The sequence below is a fragment of the Sceloporus occidentalis genome, unplaced genomic scaffold (assembly GCF_023333645.1).
Source record: "Sceloporus occidentalis isolate IW3139 unplaced genomic scaffold, rSceOcc1.0.p SCAF_64, whole genome shotgun sequence".
NCBI classification, from domain to species: Eukaryota; Metazoa; Chordata; class Lepidosauria; order Squamata; family Phrynosomatidae; genus Sceloporus; species Sceloporus occidentalis.
Genome location: NW_028317044.1, coordinates 2600721 through 2622876, shown reverse-complemented (window position 1 = coordinate 2622876; position 22156 = coordinate 2600721). Strand labels below are relative to the sequence as shown.

The following is a 22156-nucleotide window of genomic DNA, read 5'->3' as shown; positions in this document are numbered from 1 at the left end:
TGGCAGAAAATTTCGGAACTGGGGAAAGAGCGGGAAAGCAGGGGCTTTATAAGGGATGGGCGGGGTTACCGCCAAAAAGTTTCTATATGTTGCAAAGAGTACTTTGCCCAGTGATTCTAGAAGTTTCCGAAGGCACTGCGCAGGCGCAGTACAACCCATTTGTATGTATTCGCAGATGACCACTCGAAGAAATACCGTTACAGGTGAGCAACCTGTCCATATTCACACCTATGAAATCACATATGCTCTGTGTCTGGTGGTGTATATATACATTTATATATGTATGCATATATATCCGGCAGTTTAGTAAACAGATAGACCAAAAATCATAATTAAAATCTTTTATTGAACGATTGCTTGTCTCCTGGGCTTTTGTACATGTTGGTGCCGGGGAAGTTCGGAAGGACACACCGAGGATAGTCAGGGCAAGGTATTCCCGCAAGCAAGTCCAGCAAAAAGCGGGGGTCCCAACTTCAGATGCTGCAGTGTCCAGAAATGTCATCCCCAGCGTTCTGCAGGATCAGAAAAGAAAGGCAAACGAAGCAATATTACTTGATATCATACCCAGAAGCACTCATACATGTACAGGAAGGTCTACAGGTGGGTAGATAACTATAGCTAGGAGCGATCATATATATGCACATGCTAGCTATGGGAGGATTGTTCACATGGGGTTCACCATTTCCATCCTATGAGGCTGAGATAGTGTGACTTGTCCAAGAGTTTTCTCTGGGAGGGTTGCAGGTCAAATTAGGGGGGGCAGATAGGGGGCCTGGGAGAAGGCAGTGGATGATGGGATTGGTAGCAGGTAGAAGGAGAGGTGCAGATGGACACCCTGGGAGAAGGCAGTGGATGATGGGATTGGTGGCAGGCAGAAGGGGAGGTTCAGATGGGCCCCTGGGGGAAGGCAGTGGATGATGGGATCGGTGGCAGGCAGAAGGGGAGGTTCAGATGGGCCCCTGGGGGCAGGCAGTGGATGATGGGATTGGTGGCAGGCAGAAGGAGAGGTGCAGATGGACACCCTGGGAGAAGGCAGTGGATGATGGGATCGGTGGCAGGCAGAAGAGGAGTTTCAGATGGGCCCCTGGGGGCAGGCAGTGGATGATGGGATTGGTGGCAGGCAGAAGGAGAGGTGCAGATGGACACCCTGGGAGAAGGCAGTGGATGATGGGATCGGTGGCAGGCAGAAGAGGAGTTTCAGATGGGCCCCTGGGGGAAGGCAGTGGATGATGGGATTGGTGGCAGGCAGAAGGAGAGGTTCAGATGGGCCCCTGGGGGAAGGCAGTGGATGATGGGATTGGTGGCAGGCAGAAGGAGAGGTGCAGATGGACACCCTGGGAGAAGGCAGTGGATGATGGGATTCGTGGCAGGCAGAAAGAGAGGTTCAGATGGGTCCCAGGAAGAAGGCAGGGGATGATGGGATGGGTTGCACACCGAAGGAGAGGAGCAGAAAGAACATTGGAAGACACCCCCCCCCCCCCGGTCACAAGCGGGTAAATTTTAAACCCCACTTTGCAGAAAAACCCCTGGAAGGACTGCAAGCTTACCTTCCCTCTGTGCCAAGAGCACTACTCTCCCAGCTTCCCTGGAACCAGCAAGAGGAAAGACCCACCGGAAGGAAAAGTGGGGCAAATTGCAACAGGGCATCATGGGAGAGTTGGAATCTGGGGGTCTTGCGACGGAGTTCAGGACTGGGAATTCACACCAGACCCATTCGCACTGAGATCGAACAGAGCCCCAATGCGGATATCGCCAATCCACTTATTAAGTGCACTCGCCAACACACGCCAAAGAGAGGAGCCAGTATGCATTCAGTTCGGAAGCCCCGTGGAAGGGGCGCACATCCAACAATGCCAGGTATGAAAGTACATTCGCGTTAGCACACAAATTCGAATTGCCCAGTATGCAAAAGCCCCAGTTCCACGCGGCAGAGACCCTGTCTGATAAACGCCAGAGTCTCACCATGAAGTGGCTACCTCACCTTGCTTAATAATAGTAAGGCTGACCTTTACATGACTCTGCCTGGCATCTTACTAGTGACACAAACAGTTGGGCAATGCATGTCGGGTCTTTTTGGGGGCTGAATTGCACACGTGGGTCCATCACACAGTGCACAAAAGTACACAGAGCAGTGTATGTAGGCGCATCGACTCTATGCATTGCCTTTGTTTATTGCACACTACAGTTGCGCTATAACTGTAATTCAGGTTGTCGGTCATGTTCTTTGACCTCAGATCTGCATAGGTCGCAGCTATGTAGGGGTGTAGTGTAAGGGATTGTGTAATGTCTCTCTGCCATCAGATATTTACATTGCACTGATGCAGTATAGCAGTGGTAGCCAAGTGCGCATGTGCAGAGGCCATTTTTCTCCCTGTCTCTATCTCCTGAGTGGCACTGTTATATTTTGGTGCACTTAAGGTGACACAATGTGCGCTTTAGTTGTGTATTCCTGCATGGTAGGTGGCTATGCCCCTTTCCAACCCTAAGTGTCCTGCTTTTGGCCCAAGGTTGCGCAAGCTGAGTTACGCCCGCAGTGCCGTCACACATGGTCATGCCATGTGCAGATGCTTTTGCATTCTTCATTACACATTCAGTTTTGACAATAACATAATTCCCTACGGAGGTAACCATGCACAATTGCTGCTGCATGACTCTGATCATAAAATTATCCTCTGTCTCTTCACTGTGGGATCTCAACCACGTTGTGCCTCTCTTCTTTCACCAGAAATGGGAAAAGCCATCTGTCATTATTATTTATTTTTAATTGTATTTATATCCTGCCTTCCTCCCAATTCAGGGACTCAAGGCAGCTGACAAAATATAACACAGTCCAAACAGTCTGGAGGAGGGTGGGAAGTGGAATCAGCAAAGGTCCTGGTCTCTCCCTGCTTTAGATGGACATACTTTATGTGCTGTTCCTATAATAAATGTTGGCATTATTTCCTCCTCAATCTCTCTCTCTCTCTCTCATATACACACACTGTGATTGTCACCGAAGGGTCTGAGTCTTGTGACATCAGTGTCCCGCTATGTCTGACATGACAAGGGCCCATTGCCAGCACCTCCCAAGTCAGTGGGGCGGTGAATCCATTCCAGATTTTAAACAAATCTTGAAATGAGCTGTCCAAGATACTGAACCATATCGTTCCATAGTTCCAGCGCTATCCAAAACCAGGAATGGATTCAATGGTTTACTGACACAGACGCCACTAGCTTTCACTAGGGTTCACCCTTGCTTTCAGGTGATTTCAGCGAGTGGGATGCTACTCACCTGGCAACGTAACCAGCCACAGATCTCACTGGTCTTGTCCTGTCCTTAAGGCCTTTGATACCAGTCCTGCCCCTCTCCGTGGTAGGTTTCCAGGAAAGAAAGATAACTATAGCCAAAGGGCAAAAATGTGGTGCCAGTCCCTGGCGCATTCGGGAGAAATGCTGGTTTCCCCCCACGCCAGATAGCCTGAGAAGCATTGCTTTACACCATTAATGCATCTGAAGAAGTAGACTGAATTCTAGGAAAGCTCATGCTGCCAACTTCTTTCTTTCAGTTAGACTCAAAAGGTGCTACAAGATCTGATTCTATAGACTGACATGGCTATACCTTTGCATTCTTACCCCATTAATGTAAGATTAATAATAGACACTATTTTGAATAAACTCGAGCTACTGTGGCTATGCCAAAAGGTATTTACAAATACTATGCTTCTCTTACTTTCCCTGGCCTCTCTAGTTACACCCAGATCACCATCTCGACTGAAATTTAGGGCTTTTCTACCCTAAAGTGCATCCATGGTTGGGGAATTGTTGCTTCCTAGCACCTATAGAAGTGTGCTTATCCTGATCCATAGAGTTATGTGCGGAAATAAGTGGGGAAATATAGATAGAGATAAGACATGGGGACTTCACATAAGCACCAAACCACAGTAAAACTGTGTATTTGAAAGCATCTGTCACCATGAAGTTTAGAACTTAATCCCCTTTTTGGAGAAGTCCAACCTTCTAAAGAAGCACATGTACTAGTCAGGGAAATAAATGTGCCATGCTCCACATTGAGCTCTTAAAGTATGGGCTATTGAAAAACCTCAGCAGAACCAACAGGTGAAGGAGAAAGTCCAAGGCTTTCTCAATTGGTTCCCATTTCTTTCTCCGAGTGCGAAGGACCTGTCATGGTGTCCAAAACCGGAAACAAGTCCACATCCTCCTTGAAAAGCCCAGCTCCCCGATCCCATTCCTTCTCAGCTGGCAAAGACATCATGGTCCCAGAAGAGTTCCCAAAATCCCAGGAGGAGTTTGGCCATATTTCGGCTTGAGCGCGACCAGGATGGGCCCGGTTTAAGAAAAACGGCTCGGACCAGAATCACGTCTGCAGTTCCACCAAGCAATTTCGGTCCTGGCTGGCCAAACTGCTCGACCGAGCGAGTTCCCGAGAGTGTATTTCTTCAAGTTCCCGTAACACCTGGAAAAGCTTACAGGGGCCGTCGGCGTTTTCGGGGTCTGCAGCCAGGAGAAGACAGAGAGCAAACAAAGAAAGTTATTTCCCCGAAAATAATTCCTTTACATCATGTGTTACATACCGTGTTTCAAAAGGAATTGATTGCGCTACTCATCCTACCACTTGTTGCTTTTTGGGCATGTGAAAAAGAAAACCCTTTGCACTGAGCACAGAATGGCATAAAGCTTGAAAATCCCTGTCAAAATGCACTTGAGGATCAACATTAAAAAGTACTGCATATACTTGACTATAAGTTGACCTTATGTATATGTCGAGGGCAGGTTTTGGGCCCGAAATGATGGATTTTGCTACGACCCATGGATACGTCAAGGGTATATAGCAAAGGATCTAAAGGATGAAGCAAAGCAAAACAATGCCAAAGAACTTGCAAAACCCCAGCAGACATAACTCTTTGTGCTTAGTCTTAAAACTGAATGGATCAGAGAGTAAAGGAATTCAATGCTTCCTGGGCAGATTGTACTATTGCTTTTCACCAGGGGATGATTCCTTCTTTTAAATAAGAATTAAGCTATAGTACTTACATTGACCTGTGGCTAAGTCGACTTAGGTTTTTGGGCTCAGTTTTTTGACCTTAATGCCTAGAGTATATACAGCAACTGGGTGGTGTTACTTGGCACCCCACTAAAGTGCCTTTCAATCCTGCTTGTTAGGTTATGTTTTAAGAAACAGCTTTATTACATCCTTGTCTCCAAAATAAAAAAGTAACTTGTTGCAGGTAAAGAGGGTACGTTTAACAAGCTACTTCCAAGCTTTGTTTTAAAGATAGGTTTCTGACAGTACCTCTGATAGAATATTATTTTGGGGCACTGCAGGAAATTTAAAACGCTCCCCTCAAGCTGCTGGTTTGGTGCACATTTTTGGCCAAACGAAGAGCAGTCGAAAAACAATAAACCTCTGCGTCTTTCATTAGAACAACAACGTTCACTAAACCATACTGTCTCTCTATAAAGGCCTGAAAAGCACCTTTTTAAAAACGTTTACGAACCGCACCTTCGCTTTGGCTTGAATGAAGGCTTTCACCGTTCTCCAGAGACAGCAGTTCCATGTACTTTTCCCTTTAGAGAGTAAATAACAACAGAGGGTTAGATGTTAAGAGCATCCTATAGGTTTTCTTGACAGAAGACAAAAGTGCGTGTTCAAATATGGTCACCTACAGAGATTTCCCTTACTAAAAAGCCACATTATAAAGCAATGTCCTCAATGGGCCGTTCTAGAGCAGCCTTCCAGCCTCCCCAAGCGACTGCACACTCCATGATATATGACTTCAGTTCAGCCAGTCAATGTCAAGGCCTTCACCGTCATAACTATGATAAAATATGCACTATTTGTGTGTGTGTGTGTGTCTTATCTTCTATGTAGCGCTCTCAAGGTACAAAAAACAACTTGCATGCAATGGGGTTAAAACAGAAAACTTGCTCTCTATAGTTGCGAGGCATTTTCTGATCCCAGTGGGCTGAATGTTAATAGCAGGGGAGTTTATGGCACGAAGGAGATCAGGAGTTTATCCCGTGAATATCCTGGGAAAATCGCCTAATTACACGAAACGATTTCACACAACATCGCACAAAACCCACCTTTACAGTGGTCCCAAAGAAGCATTAACGCACGTCTTTTTTACTTTCGGGATTTCAGCGACAACGCCTTGCCAATATCAGTTTATTTGTGCAATTGTGTGTGATAACCATTCACTCAGTCCCTCGCCATTTTGGCTTTATTTGCGGGATGCGTCAAATGCGCTTTAATCTCTCTTTAATGCCGAAATCAGCCCTGTTGTGATAAACTCCAGGGCTGGCGTTGTTGCTCCGGTTTCCTGTGTGTTTCTTTGAGACTTGAAATGGAGCGAAATGTTTCAGCTTCTACCTTCTTCAGACAAAACTGAGTTGCACCCAGAACACTCTGTTTGCAGTGTTGGATGCAGAAAGCGGCAGATATGTACAGAAACAGTTCACAGTTCAGAATGCCTACCTGGCAGGTCAGATGTTGTCTGGCTCTTGCACAATAGCATGCGACCCTAAAATTGTGATGGGAGACTGCAGAGGGCATAGAGACCAGTTTTCGCCCCAGTGCCCTTGCAAGCAAACTCTTACTACCTGACAACCAGTCAAGGCCAAAAAGCAGAAACGATTTGCCATTTCTGTTTACAGCTAGATTTTCTGCCTCTCATCACAGTGGCAGTTTGCTTTTTTGGGGACATGGAGACCATAGAGGCTTTAAGTAGATTTGAGTGAGCTGCAAAATGTCCCTGGGGCCACCGTTTCTCCACCTCTCCTCTAAGGACGAGGGTTCAAAGGAAGACCCCAGCCCAAGTGTCTCACATTTGGTTTGGCTTGCTAGCTCACCTCATCCGCTCTTGCGCTCCAACCAGGTGCCGGAATATCAAGTGAGCTTCCAAGTCGGGATCCAAGGGGTCGTTCCATTCCCGAAGGGTGACGCCGTGGCGGGTTTTGTCACAGCCAAGGTCTGTAAGACAGAGCTAGTTTTCACCCTTTACTTTTCCGATCAGCTTTCTTTCCCTACCAGATGGCTAAGAAGACCTCTCTTATTCCCTCCACTGTTCATTTTCACCCCGTCCCCTTTTTAGCACCATCTTCTTGTTGGATGGAGGCTGCTGGTAAGATATAAACTGTGCCGTCTGGTGGCTCCCATGTCAGTGGGGTCATGGATCCATTCCAGGATTTTGCTCAAGGAACTCTGATGCTGAACTTGGAATGGTGTTCAGTGCCTTGGAGAGCCACTTTAATGCCTGGATTACCATATATACTTGACTATAAGTCAACCTCTTGTATAAGTCAAGGGCAGGTTTGGGGCCCAAAATTATGGATTTTGCTATGACCCATGGATAAGTTGAGGGTAAAATTTAGGGGCATATAGCAAAGGATCTAAAGGATGAAGCAAAGGAAAACAATGTCAAAGAACTTGCAAAATTCCAGCAGATATAACTCTTTGTGTCTAGTCTTAAGGCTGGATGGATGAGAGAGTAGAGGAGGCTTCACGTATTATACTCTTGCTTTTCACCAGGAGATGGTTCCTTCTTTTAAATAAGAGTTAAGATACAGTCCCCCCATTGACTCATAGATAAGTCGACTCAGGTTTTTGGGGTCAATTTTTTGACTAAATTTCTAGACTTATATACGAGTCTGTGCAGTAAAATCTGGAGTGGATTTGCCATCCAACTGATATAGAAGCCACTAGCTTTCCACTAGATTTAAGTAATGATTCCTTTACGCAACACATGATTCTATTTCAACATATGCAGTTGATGTTAACCAAAAAATGCGATACCTGTTTTGTCCTTTTGGTGACAGCAGCTCCATTTGTCGCCTCGGAAGACGCCGGGGTGATAAGAGCACAACATCCCGGTGTTGTTCACGCACCCCTTCCGCAAGGCCGATAACCACTGGTTCAGCTCATTGACACACTAGAAACCCATGCAAACCAAGAAACGTAAATGCCTATGTACACATTTCACTGAGCGCCACTCGAACCATTTTTATTTTTGGTCCTCCTCTCACTTCTGCTCAAAGAGGCATCACAAGTTCCAGTCACAGCTGGATGTTTTATAGGGCTAAAGCAATCGTGCAAATAATTGTGCACATAACTCACTAATAATTCACTATAGAATCGCACATGATGCCATAGTATAACTCTACCAGCGGATATTGATTTAACACTCAGACAATAGGATCTTCTCCAATAATTCGTATTGATTAATCAATTCATTTCAAAACTTTTCATTCACATTTTGGGGTTGAACTAAGTGGCCTTTGCAGTTTCCACCAACTCTTAGGATTCTGGGATTGTTTGACAATACCAACACATCAGCACTAACGTTTCTATTATCTGTTGCTGTTATAACGTTTCCAGCTCTCTTAAAAATATTTGCCTTCTCTGAGTTTATTACTATGTAAGCAATAGAGAGGGAGAGATAGACATTTGGTGCAGACAAAACCCTTAAACCAAGCGTCAGAGGAAGGTCATAACAAACCTCTTGCCAAGAAAATCTTAGGATCTCTCTCTCTCTCTCTCTCCAGCCTGGTGTAAATGGTTTGAGTACTGACTAGGATTCTGGGAGACTACTCAAGCCATAGTCTGACCTTTAGCAAGTCACACACTCTCAATCCAAGAGGAAAAAACAATGGGAAACCTCCTCTGAACAAATCGTGGCATGAAAACACTAGTATGGGGTTGCCATAAGGGAGAGTCAGTTTGGAGGCACAGGACAACAACTGCAACCACAGCCACAACCCAGACGGACCCTCGGACCCTGCTCCCGGCTACTCCAACCTTGCACTGCAGGTACGCTGTGTCCGCCTGCCCGGCCTCATTGGCGTAGATGATCTGCATGACGTTGGAGTTGCCGAAGCTCTTCTCCTCCACCTTCTCCGCCGCCAGAATGTTGGCCAACAAAATGAAGGAGCTTTTCTGGAAGGCGACCCCAAAAGAACGTAATAAGGATTTCGTTATGAAATTTCACATCCAGTTCTGGAAAACTACCTGCCAGAGTCGAAGGTACTGTTGCTTTACAACTGCTATCTGGTTGTATATGGTTGTGGACAGAGCGTTCTAGTCCCTGCTCCTTCCCCTGAAAGACTCTATTAGTAAATGTTTCTATCAATGTCCAAATATCAATTCCGAAAAAGAATCAGCTTGTGTTTTGTAGACTACAGAAAATCATTTGGTTGTATAGATCATGAAAAGCTATGGAAGGAGCTCAAAGACATGGGGATGCCACTACATCTGATAATCCTGATCAGGAATCTGGACCAAGGACAGAATTTGGAGAAACAGAGGGGTTCCCAAAGGGGTCATGCAAGGCTGCATCCTATCACTTCTTTAACTTATATGCTGAAAACGTCATAAGAAAAGCAGAATTGGAATCAGAAAAAGGAGGAGCAAAGATAGGAAGAAGGAACATCAACAACATTTGCAGACAATGACACCATAATATTAGCAGAAGACATTTGGGAATTGGAACGGTTAATAAGATGAAAGTGCAAAGGCAGGTCTGATGCTGAACATAAAGAAAACAAAAGCAGTGACCACAGAAGAAATACACAAATCCAATCTAGACAAGGAGGAAATTGAGATAGTCAAAGAATTCCCATATCTAGGATCAAACACTGACCAGAATGGAGATGGCAATCAAGAAATAAGAAGAAGACTAGGAATGGGAAGGGCAGCTAGGAAAGAACTGAAGAGCAAAGACATGCAACTGAGCACTAAAGTCAGAATCGTCCAGGCCATTGTATTCCCCATCATCCTCATGTATGGATGCAAGAACTGGACAGTGAAGGAAGCAGACGGAGGGAAAACCAACTTATTTGAAATGTGGTTCTGGAGAAGAGTACTTAAGATGATCCCATGGACAGCCAAGAAGACCGATAAATGGGTTCTTAGACAGATCAGACCAGGGCTTCCCTTGGAAGCTAAGATGGTCAAGTTGAGACTATTGTACTTTGGCCACATCATAACAGTGATACTAGAAAAGGTAGAAGAAAGAGAAGAAGACCATAAACCAGATGGATAGACTCAGTCATGGAGGTTATGGGCAAGAGCTTGCAGGATCTCAAGGCAATGGAGGACAGGGATTTGGACTGGATGGCCCTTGCGGTCTCTTCCAACTCTATGATTCTATGTCTCATCCACAGGGTCACCATGAATCAGAACCGTCTCCAGAGCAGCTAACCACAACAACAACCATTGATGTCTTGCCCCCAAAAGTCTCTAGTCTCTGCCACCTCCTTACCTTGGAGTTGGGTATCTTGGAGTAGGTGAGGGCCTCGCTGGTCAGGGAGAAGTAGAGCTTCTTAAAGGACGAGGAGAGGAGGGGCCCTTTGCTTTTTGGCTTGTGGATGAACAAGGGTCCCTCTTTCACCACCCGCGTCTGGAGGGAGAGAGCGTTCTGCAGGTCTAATTCTGCAAGGAACATTCAAAACCCAGGCAAACAGATTCAGGAAACACCACGGATAGAATCTAATTTTTAAAAACTCCTAACAAGTTAGCATTTTGCACACAGCTCTTTGTTATATGTATCTACTACTTTGTTTATTTACTCTGCAAGGTGCCCATAACGCGGATAGGAAGACTGAGGCACAGATCGAATGGTTTGCCGAAGACCACCAAGCAAATTGTATGGCGGTGTATCATCCAGTGTTCCACAGATTAGGACTGGGACACATATGGCAAAGCAACATCAAAATGCGACCAAGATGGCACAAGTTACTAATGAAAGAATACACAAAGCTAGGAGAGACGGCAGCAGTTTGCTTTTGCCTGAGCCTACTGTGAAGACAAGATTCCTCTCCTTTCTCCCTGGCTAACGGAGTCCAAACAACTTTTACACTTTGAGTTCAGTTTGCAGCAACTGAAATAACCCAAAGAAAGGGGGAAAGTGGAGGCGAGCTTAGGCTGCAATAAATTGGTTTATCATAGACTACTGCAAAGAAGTGAGAGTCCTTGCGACAGAAAGCCACTACCTGGGACTTTTGAACGCTGCTTTGGAATGCATATGGACCCTCTCCAGGCAACAAGGAGAGGAAGGAGGATAAAATCTGATTAATAAACATTCAGATTTAATAATGCAATAGACAATTTGCTAATGATCAGTTCTCTTTTGTGTCTTCGTTGGCTCCAGAGACCATGGATATGCATGCCTTCTTTTTGAAAGATATTCCAAAAAGCATACTGTTTCAACCTAAAGGCTCTGTTATACGCCTCTCATCCAGAGAGGGAAGAGGAGAAGGAATGCCCTTTGATCACAACACAACCATATAGACCCTTGGCGGTGGTTGGCTGCAATGTATCCTGGAACTATAAAACCAGGGTCTATTCTGCCGGCTCTCTTGCATGGTGACCTCCCTGACTGACCTCCCTCTTCCACTGACCTTCTTTCTCTTCAATGTCAATGAGCTGAAGGATGAAGTGCTTCATCTGTGTGACCCCTTGTTGGATGGTGGGCTGCAGAGGTGCCATCCAAGCCTCCTTGGCGCGGCTGATGCTGGCATCCATGTTCCCCACGTTTTGAATGGCCTGCCAACCAACAAAGTTAGAGTCAGGAGTTGGGATGGAAAGAAATTTTGCTTGAGTGAAAGTAGCACTTTCCTATCTCCAAATAATTGCAGCTACGGGGATCCATTTTCCACCCCTGGACTTTCCCAGAGTCACTTTGGGTCCTTACCTTGGCCAGGAGGAGAAGGGTCCGACTAGTGCGCGCGTCGGCATGTTTCTCCCAGAGGTGGAAAAGTTTGGGAGCCATGATGGCTGGAGAGAAGAAGCGCAAGCAGAGGAAGCTGGTGATGGCAATGAATTTCACATTCTGCAAGCAGAGAAGATGCAGCCGAGGGCTCAGTGTCAGCAAAGGAAAAGGGAATGTCCTCTCTGCTACTCACATACTCCCAGGTAGTACCTGGAGGAGGAACTTTGGGCAACCACACTGTCCCACCTGGCTCCTCTCACACTTGTTCTGACCGAAAGGTCACTGTTTTCTCCCCATCCAGCTGCAGGGTTCTGGGAGTTGTAGTGCAAAAACAGTGAACTTTTCCTAAACTATCAGTCCTTAGATTGCATGGGATGGAACCATGGCAGTTAAAGTGGAATCATAGTGTTACAATTACACGGCGTAAATGGGCTCCTCGATAAGCCGAAGCCAGTTTGCAACCTCAATGATTTTTTCAACGTTACGTTACAATAATTGTGTATATAAAGTGCTGCTAAGTTTGTAACAATGAACCGATAACTATTTAAATCTCTATCACAGCAGCTTTTCCCACCTTGTGCCCTATAGATGGGTTTAACTGCAACTCCCATAATCCACAGAAAGCATGGCCAATATAGCCAACAATTTAACACCCTGCTTTCTAAATAAATTAATACTGTAGCAGAGGGAGCGTCATTTGCATCCGGACCTTATCTGGGACTCTTTCACACTATACAATATACCTCTATGACTGCACTTTAGTTGCATTTTAGTTCCATTCCATGAAATCCTGAGATCTGGGTTTGGTGAGGCATTAGAGCTCTCTGGCTGAGAATTAATTCTAAGCACCCTAAACTGCCAATCCCAGGATTCCTTGGGATGAAACTATGGCAGTTAAAATGGAAACATAGTACTACAGGTTTATTTATTTATTACGATATTTATACCCCACTCTTCAGCCCTAAAAGTTGAGTCTCCCTTATCCAAAATAGTCCCAAATTGTTCACATGGGGGGCTGAGATAGTGACACCTTTGCTTTCTGATGGCTCAGTGTACACAAACCTTGTTTATTGCACACAATTATATAAAATATTGTGTATAAAATTACCTTCTGGTTATGTGTATACATGAAAGGCATGTTTTGACTTGGGTCCCCTCTCCAAGCGATCTCGTTTTATTTATATATATATATATATATGCAAATATTCCAAAATCTGAAAAATCCAAAATGCTTCTGGTCCCAAGCATTTTGGATAAGGAGGCTCAACCTGTATGATAACCGTGTGGTGTGAAAGGGCAAATGTTAATTTGCAAAAACTGGATGATTTTTACAAAAGAGCTTTCCAAGCTGTGCCCTGAACTGACCTGATCTCTCTCTTCAGGGAAACAGTCCCCGACCCTTTTGTAAAGGAGACGAAAAGTGGCCCGGATGATGGCAGGACATGCCTTGGCCGACTTGGCAATGGCCGCGAGGAGGTCCGTCAGATAGGAACGAAGCAGCTGGGCGCTCTGTTGGATCACGTCGCTCTCGCTTTGGATCCGATGGAGGCTGGAGCACCTGACCCAAAAAGCAGCATCAAACGAAGGTAGAATTACTTACGGTATTTATACACCACCCTTCAGCCCTAAAGGCTCTCAGACAAACTGATAAATGGATGCAGACATGGATTACAGAATCATGTCAAGTCTGATGAATACAGTGGATACAGTGCATACAGTGGGCCCTTGGGTTTGGTTCCAGGACCCTCCATGGATACCAAAATCCATGGATGTTCAAGTCCCATTAAATACAGTGCCATAGTAAAATGGTGTCCCTTGTATAAAATGGCAAAATCACAGCTTTTGGATATTTAAAGAAATATTCTGAAGCTGTAGATGGTTGAATCCGTGGATCATGAATCCGTGGATATGGAGGGCCAACTGTCCTTTTTGCATCTGACAGCTTCTTGTGAGTTCACACAATTCAGACTTTCTGTTAACCCAGTTCTAATTTTCCCTAGCCGTCACTCTGGCCTCTTACCCAACATCTTTGCTCTCCACTTTGCTGGGATCGAGTTCGATGTACCTCTTCTCTTCAAAGACGCGGTTAATGGTCGGCCCAAGTACTCGATGGAGGTACTGCATCCCTGCCACCTACAAGAACGATTTTGGATGAGGTGGGAAAGAGTGGGCTGCACAACCAGATGTGGTTATTATTATTGATATGGTTGTCGTTGTGTGCCTTCAAATCAATTCTGACTTACGGTGACACTAAAGTGAAACTATTGTGACAAGATGCGTTCAGAGGAGGTTTGCCCTTGCCTTCCTCTGAGGCTAAGAAAATGTGACTTGCCCTGTCACAGGATTTCATGGCTAAATGGAGATTCAAACGGTGGTTTCCCAGAGTCCTAGTCTAACATTCAAACAACTATATCATGCTTTGTTTACAAGATATCCGGAAGCCGTGTTGGGCAGATAGCAAAATACAATAACATCCAAAATCCACACAATAGTGATACATTTATTGGGTCATCCAAAATGCACAAAATACAGGATGCAAGCTTTCAAAGCCCCAATGGCTTCTTCATCAGTTTTCCCAAATGCAACAGCAGAAGCTGCATCAGAAATGCAATATTCTCTGCCTAATAAGGGAGCGGATAGCCTTACAAAGGACAGAGGCAGCCTGGATCTCAAAGGAAACATCTTTTTGTGCCAAAGGCAGTTCAATTTTATTTCCTGGACCGTATGACTTTTTATCACCCCAGAATCCACATGGCCAAAAGGAATGGCCTCTGCCTATTTAGACATCCCTCCATACCATCTTAAATGAGAACAACAACATAATCTTGACAAAATATACCCTGTTACTTTAGCATCGCCATATTTTTCTTTCTCCTGTATGGTTTTTTCACATCTCAGCCGGACGAAGACGTCAGTGGAGTTTTGAAAGCTTGCATCATGTATTTTGTGCATTTTTGGTTGTCCCGATAAAGGTTTGGTGGATCTTGGATGTTCTTATACATTACTATTGATGGTCATCATCACCTCTACATGTCTTTCGTTGGTGCAAATCCTGCTTCACAGAGACTTTAGTATTTCTAAGGCGGACCATACTAGGGAAACTGTGTATATGATGCAGACATTATCAGTCTTTAGTTATTAGTTTTACTACGTTTTGCAAGTTTTTACATGCTGCTGTGCACTGTCTTGTGAGGACTAACCCTCAAAAGCAGCTTAAACGTCTTTGAAGCAGATTAAATATATTACCTTCAGAAAAGACTCCATCGACTTGGAAGCCAGAGAGTTGCTGCGAAACAAGGTGCTCGCCTCGCCTGAAACAGAGGACATTGCTGGCATTTGGTCATTAAACCAACGACTTGGGATTTGGTTTTAAAGAAATGTATGGCAAATCGTATCAGAGACTGAGTGTCCTCTTTTTGGACCACAACTCCCCAACTCACCCAGCCGCCAAGGAATATTGTGCCAAACTCTGGACAAAAAGAGTTAATGCCATACTCCAAAAATCAATATATTTGGAGCAGGACCAGAAATTTCCCAGATACTCAACACCTTGACTTTACAATAGATGTCCAAAGTATGTAAAAGCCTAGCCATCCGTTGGATATTTCCCATCATGCCCCAAGGTCCTTACATGTTTTATCCAATTCCATCTTGAAAAGGAGATCCAAGAACTCTTTGGCCAGCCCTTGACCCAAGAAGAGCTTGACAAGGTTGACGGCGACTTCTTGTCTGCACTCGGCGGTCGTCGTCTCGTCGATCAGGGTCAATAAATGCACTTTTCCATCCTGTCGGGGGACAAAATGGTGGAAGTAGTCCCATGGAGGTTTAACACACACTTTAGGTTTCAGGAATGGGAGATGCTTCCTACAAAATGTGATTTTTGTGTGTCTTTGTCTATGAGGTGGTCCATTCTTTCAGTCATGCAAGGAAGATCTCTTTCATCCTATTCCAATGTCATTACTGATTCATTATTTGTACCCCGCTTTACCTCCATGGAGTTCAAGGCAGGAGACACAACTTCCCTCCACATTTACAACCCTGTATGGCATTCACATGGTATCTGTATGGTATTTTATTCCTATTTTAGATTTATTATATTTAGCTTTTTCTAATTTCTGTAGAACTTCTATAGAATTTTATAGCGTGTTTTATCTGCTTTTGTGTTATTTTGATATGGCCTAAGGGCTAATCAATAAACATTGATTGATTACAACCCTGTGAGGTAGGGTTGTGAGTAAGGTTGGTGTTGCGACTCAGGGACTTGTGAGATCCAGATTCAAGTCCCTACTGAGCCATGAAACCCACAAGTTGGCCTCAAAATGGCCTCCCCCTTCCTCTAAGCCTGACCTACTTTGCAGGGTTGTGATGGTAATGGAGGATAATGGACACAACCATGAGCTTCACTGGAGAAACAAAAATATGAGAATGACTGAACCAAGAGCATCACGGCGGACGCTTGAGGCATCACTTTTTTAGCCTGTAGCTCCAAGAGTTCCTCAGTCATCATCGCTCTCTCTTGGGGGATTTTGGAAGTTGTAATACAAAATGGTATTTTACCAAGCTCTGTTTACAGCTGAGAGAAGACAAACGGATCTCACCTTTGCACCCGCTTTGACTTTGTGGCACAACAACTCAACAAGAGGTTGGTAGTGAAGTGATGGAAGCACCATTTCGTCCCGGAGCTGTACCTGAAGGTGCAAGGAACCCAGGTTGCCTCTAAAAAGAAAAGAGGGAAAGATGCATACGGTCCAGAGAAAAACCAGAGCACAAGAAAAGAGAGCCTTATGTGGTCGTAGCAATGCAGCATGAATCGCACACAAATGAGAGAATACTTTCCAACAGGACATGCATTAGGAAGGTCTCACTTGAAGTACAGTAAAAATAACACAGCACACACTTCATTCCCCTGAATATATCTAAGGAGAAGTTGGACAGCCAGGGGTCAGGAATGCTGCCGCTGCATTATGCACTGAAGGAAAGGTTGCACTGGAACCGTGGATCTCTCTCTAGAAACTTTGAACTTTAGTTCCCAGAATCGCTGGCCATGCCGGCTGGACGTTTCTGGGGAACTGAGGTCCAACAGTATTTGGAGGCCCCGGAGTTTGAATGCCGAAGATCTCCACAGTCCCTTCAGCCTGAATGATGCTGCGACATGTGAAAACAAGGGCTGCCTGGTCTCTAATCTCATTTCCCCACCTTTGAGAGACAAGGACTCACTCAGCTAATCTTGGCTTGGACCTGTCCGGACGGAGCAAAAACCATCCTTCTTCCCGCTGAACGTTCTCTAACCCTTGTACATTGAACACCACCTGAGAGAGAGAGAAAGAGAAACAGAGAGAGAAAGAGAGAGGGGAGGAATCAAAAGGGATATTTATTCTCACTTGAAATTAGCATCTCCCACTTTTATTCAAGATATCAGGCAATGGGCAAGAAAGCCGTATCCTTCATAATAGCTCCTGGATCATGGCTTTGGCAGGATCTGCACTGCAGCTTGATGCTGCTTTAACTGTCATGTCTCAATGCTATGGGATTCTGGGATTTGTAGTCTCATAAACTGCCTTGGGGTGTGTTGGAGTCTACTTCTTTGGAGGTTTTAAAGCAAAGGCTGGATGGCCATTTGTCACAGAGAGTGCTTTGACTGTGTCTTCCTGCATGGCAGGGGCTTGGATTGGATAGCATGGGGGGGGATCTTCCACTCTACCAGTATTCGTTCTATGATTTCTCTGTTCCTTCATCCTCCATTTGAACTCACCTTCCCCAGAAAATCATTCCTGCTGACAAGATCCCAGTCCCAGACTTCAACGACGCAGAGCTTCTCCACGGCTGGTTCCTCCAAGTCGAACTCAAACGTCTCGTTCCATCTCGGGTAGCAAGATTTTTTGATCACCTGAAAGAAGAGCAACGTCAAAAGAACCAGGGCCTGGATGCTGTCATGCGCTGGGCAAGGACCAAAGGGCTAAAGCGACACGATGGAGGCTTGACCACTGAGATTAATTTGGGAGATAAGAGGAATGAACTATGTGGAAAGATGTGAAAGGGCCTCCTCTGTAATGGGGAATGCTCTCTCCCTGGAGGCCCACCTGGCCTTATTTTGGATTCACATTGAAACGTGGTTTTTCGACAAAATGTTTAAGGGAATGGAAAATCCATAACCCGAAAGCAGCCACCAAGAAGGCCCTCTCTGCCTTGTCCTCAACTAAAGAGCCTTCCTGAACCCATACCAGTTGACATCTCAGAAGAAAAGTGCATGCCACCATGGTGAAAGAGAAGGGCAGACATGGCCTTTTTGCCACCACCGTTGCCCCCAGTAGCCTGCCCTGGGTGACACCCACACCAGAATGAAGACACTGGTTCAGTTTCGATACGCTCTTGAGACACAGAACTCACCGATGTTTCCTGAATCTTGCCGTTATAGCGGACTCTGACAAAGGGATCGGAGGCTCCATTGCGGTCTTTCCGAGCCAAATCCCTGGGAAGGGAAGGGAAGGGAAGGGAAGGGAAGGGAAGGGAAGGGAAGGGAAGAGAAGAAAACCATGTCTATGTTGGTTTTCATCCTCTGGTGAAAAGCAAGAGTATAATCTGTCCTGGAAGCACTAACCTTTTACTCTCTCATCCATCCAGCCTTAAGAGTGAGCACAAAGAGTTATGTCTACTGGAATTTTGTAAGTTCTTTGACATTGTTTTACTTTCCTTCATCCTTTAGATCCTTTGCTAAATGGCCCTAAGTTTTACCCGCGACTTATCCACGGGTCATAGCAAAATCCATAACTTTGGCCCCAAAACCTGCCCTTGACTTATACATGAGGTCGACTTGTAGTCGAGTATATACATGTATTCTTTTGGTTTGGTTTTGTGCCTTTAAGTCGGTTTTGACTTCTTGAAATCCTAAAACCTGTCATGTGGTTTTATTGGGAAAAATGCTTTCGGTGGCCATTGCCTTTGCCTTCTGAGGCCAAGAGAGTGGAACTTGCCCAGAGTCACCCACTGGGCTTCCTCTCAGAGTCCTAGTCCAAGACTCAAACCACTCCACTACGCTGGCTCTCTTAAGTATTCTTTACATCCCTACTATACCGTTGAACAAAGAGTTTCGGTGTCCTTCTGCCGCACAACAATGTCAGTATTCCAGCCCACTGCAACTCCACATCTGTTCCCCCAATAGCTACGTCGATGAGCACCGTTGAGTTTTATCAATATGATATTTAAAAATAACCTCTCCCAACCCTCCGCTTCCTTCGCTCCGCAGCGTCTTTCCAGTCGGGGACCCCATTCAGCATTCAAAAGGGAAATGGCTCCCCACAAAGACATTGCGTTTCTCTTTCAGCCTCATTTCCTTCAAATTGGGGGTTTGGGTTTTTATTTTAATGAGAGGACACGGCACAATTATTTCCAGCCCAATTATTTTCTTGGCAGCGATCAAGAAAAGGGAAAGGAAGGAAATTATCGTGCGTTGCTTCTGACTCACGTCACCCGAATCATGCAAGGCAGGGGTTAGAGGGCTTGGAACTGGGAGATCCGGGTTTAAGTCCCAGCTGAGCCTAAGGAAGAAAAGAGACACGGGCTAAATTTGGACACCATCATCATCATCACATTTATCTATAATGGCCTTTTCACCAAAGGGAAGAACATCAGGCACATATAATCAAAAATGGACAATAAAACACAACACTATAAAATGCTAAACTACTAAAATAATACACAGTGGGCCCTTGGTATCTACTGTGGATTCCAGAAAGATCCACAGGTACCAAAATCCGTGGCTGCTCAAGTCCCATTAAATACAGTGGCATAGTAAAATAGTGTCCCTGACAATAAAGTGGCAAAATCAAAGTTTGCTTTTTGGAATCTATGTATTTTTAAAATATTTTTGGATGTTCGAATCCATGGATATTGAAAAGCTGACTGTACTAATATCCTAAAAACAAAATCCTTATCAGTCGCTATCCCTCTTGACCGCTTTAGTCACACTTAGCAACGTAATCTGGCAAATTGAAGAGATAGGTCTTCAGCTCAATGCATTGACATGGACTCATACCCCTTTTGTCTCAGGACATCAGCCAGAGGGGTGTACTTTTGATGTTTCCATTCTCTGGCCTCCCTCATGGCCGGCTTCCTGTTTTCAAAGGGGATGGTGACATCCACAATTGTGGTCTTCATCTGTGATTACTAGGTCAGGTCTCAGTTGACTGTCTGTCCCAGGCACAGTTCGATTTACAGAGATGGTGCCCATTGAAGCTGGGATAGCTTTGGCCAGTCGATTCATCACAGCATTGTGCCAATGTTTCCAGGCTGTCAAGTGTGGAGGGCAGTTGCAGAGCACATGCGGAAGTGTCTCATTTGGATGACCGTGATGACGGCAGCGTTTATCATGGTTACCAGTTTTAACGGCGCCATTGAGGGGCACAACATTCAGGCGAGCTTGGTGAACAAAATGCCAGTCGGCAAAACGGGTGAAATCTCCACGTGGAATAAAGTGGTTGCTTGAGTCCCATTGCAATGTCACCTCAAAAACCTTGCCCTGGTTGAGGGAATGGGTAGACTTGATAGATGAGAAATTGCTTGCCATAGAAGGCTTTAACAACCGATATGGTTGGCATGCCTATCTATGGTATGATAAACATAAGATTAATAGGGAATTTGAGCATCATTTTGTGCGGAAAGCGATTCTAACGGTGAGGCTCAAGGTGAAACACCTTTTCTATATGAAAATACCAGGCTGGGTCTCACCCCACGAAGCCTTTTGTAACAGGACACAGATCTCCAGCTGGCTGAGATATGAAGATTTATTACTAAAAGATAACTCGAACAACTATAAGCTTAAAAGGTTAGAAGACATCAAAAATATGGATATTCAAAAACACTGGTTTCTCTATCACCAATTGACAGAAAGATTTAAAAGCGATGTAACAGCGGAAAGGTTTGAAATCAACAATACGGACCTGGATAAGGTTCTGCGTAAGGATCAAAGGAAAACAACGTCCAAATTCTATAAAATTCTGAACAAGATGTAATAAAAGACTCTATGATACAATGGTCCAGGGATCTGGAAAGCTGGCAATATGCCAGGGAGAAAACAAGGAAATTCACGGCGTGTCAAAATCTGTATGGAAATTGCAAAAAAATGGAACTACGATGGCATCTGACACCAGCAAGGCTTGCAAAAGTTGATAAAGGAAGCAGTAGTCAATGCTGGAAATGTGCGAACACAAAAGGTTCCTGGTTCCATGTATGGTGGGAATGCCCCAAGGTAAAGAAATACTGGAACCAAATTCACTCATGTATAACAAAAATTCTTGGGATAAATTTTGATCTAATCCCAGAAATCTATTTGTTGAATATGACGAACAGAATTCCTTGGGAAATAGAGAGCAGACATTGGCGTAAAATCCTATATATGGTCTCCGCAGGAAGACTACTTTTGGCGCAATATTGGAAAAATAATGAAGTAAGTAAGTAAAATTTTATTTGTATACCGCCTTTCTAAGACCAAGGCGGTTTCCAGCATTCCACATAACAATATCATAATATAACAATATAAACAATATAAAATCACAAAAACATAACATTGAAAACATTATACAGTAAAACCAATAAAAACCACCACTCATGCCAGCTTAACATGCTGACCAAGGGGTCGAGGAGAGAATACTTCAGGGGTCAGAGAGTCAGGGGTAAGCCTGCTCAAATAGGAATGTTTTTAACCCCTTCCTAAACTGAGTAAGGGAGGCGGCCGAGCGGAGCTCAAAGGGCAGCGCGTTCCAGAGGCTGGGGGCCGAGATGGAGAAGGCCCTCCTAGTAGTAGCAACTAATCTGGCCTCTGGAACCCTTAGCAATTGCTGCCCGGTTGATCTGAGTGTGCGGGGCGGATTGTACGGAGAGAGGCGGTCCTCTAAGTACCCTGGGCCCAAGCCATTTAGGGCTTTATAGGTAACAACCAACACCTTGTATTGCGCCCGGAAGCAAATAGGCAGCCAGTGTAGGTCTTTAAGGACCAGTGTTATATGACTGGCCCTGGCTGTACCAGTGACCAGTCGTGCTGCCATATTCTGCACTAATTGCAGCTTCCGGGTATGATACAAGGGCTGCCCCATGTAGAGCGCATTGCAGAAATCCAAACAAGAGGTTACCAGAGCATGTACTACAGTTTCAAGGTCCCTCTGGCCCAAGTAGGGACGCAGCTGGTGTATCAGCCGAAGCTGATAACAGGTGCTCCTGACTGTCGCACTCACCTGAGATGTAAGGTGAAGCGACGAGTCAAGGAGCACCCCCAAACTGCGTATCGAGTCCTTCACAGGAAGCGTGGTCCCGTTTAGGACAGGTGGAACCACCGCCGTTCCCGGACCAGGGGAACCTATCACGAGTACTTCCGTTTTCTCTGGATTCAAGCTGAGTCTGTTTTCCCTCATCCAGCCCATTACCGACTCCAGACAGGCATCCAGAGGAGAGATGCCATG

At 45.1% G+C, this 22156-nt stretch overlaps 1 protein-coding gene across 3 annotated transcripts in view; it reads right to left on the bottom strand.

Moving 5' to 3' along the window:
- Positions 1 to 357: 357 nt before the first annotated feature.
- Positions 358 to 22156, bottom strand: part of LOC149287111 (ras GTPase-activating protein 4-like) — a 42726-nt gene continuing 20927 nt past the window's right edge. For 2 of the 3 annotated variants that reach the window (XM_089493539.1, XM_089493540.1), the window contains 16 exons: positions 18093 to 18174; positions 17458 to 17592; positions 16923 to 17014; positions 16304 to 16421; positions 15337 to 15490; positions 14952 to 15016; positions 13726 to 13838; positions 13071 to 13263; positions 11688 to 11825; positions 11395 to 11539; positions 10257 to 10426; positions 8795 to 8932; positions 7793 to 7928; positions 6850 to 6970; positions 5501 to 5565; positions 2769 to 4491 (listed from right to left, as the gene is read on the bottom strand). In XM_089493539.1, coding sequence (XP_089349665.1) covers positions 4355 to 4491; positions 5501 to 5565; positions 6850 to 6970; positions 7793 to 7928; positions 8795 to 8932; positions 10257 to 10426; positions 11395 to 11539; positions 11688 to 11825; positions 13071 to 13263; positions 13726 to 13838; positions 14952 to 15016; positions 15337 to 15490; positions 16304 to 16421; positions 16923 to 17014; positions 17458 to 17592; positions 18093 to 18174 — 2002 coding nt within the window. In that variant the 3' untranslated portion in view covers positions 2769 to 4354. Of the gene's footprint in view, positions 513 to 2768; positions 4492 to 5500; positions 5566 to 6849; positions 6971 to 7792; positions 7929 to 8794; positions 8933 to 10256; positions 10427 to 11394; positions 11540 to 11687; positions 11826 to 13070; positions 13264 to 13725; positions 13839 to 14951; positions 15017 to 15336; positions 15491 to 16303; positions 16422 to 16922; positions 17015 to 17457; positions 17593 to 18092; positions 18175 to 22156 lie in introns of those variants that run through there. The other variant, XR_016277544.1, reaches the window with a different exon arrangement.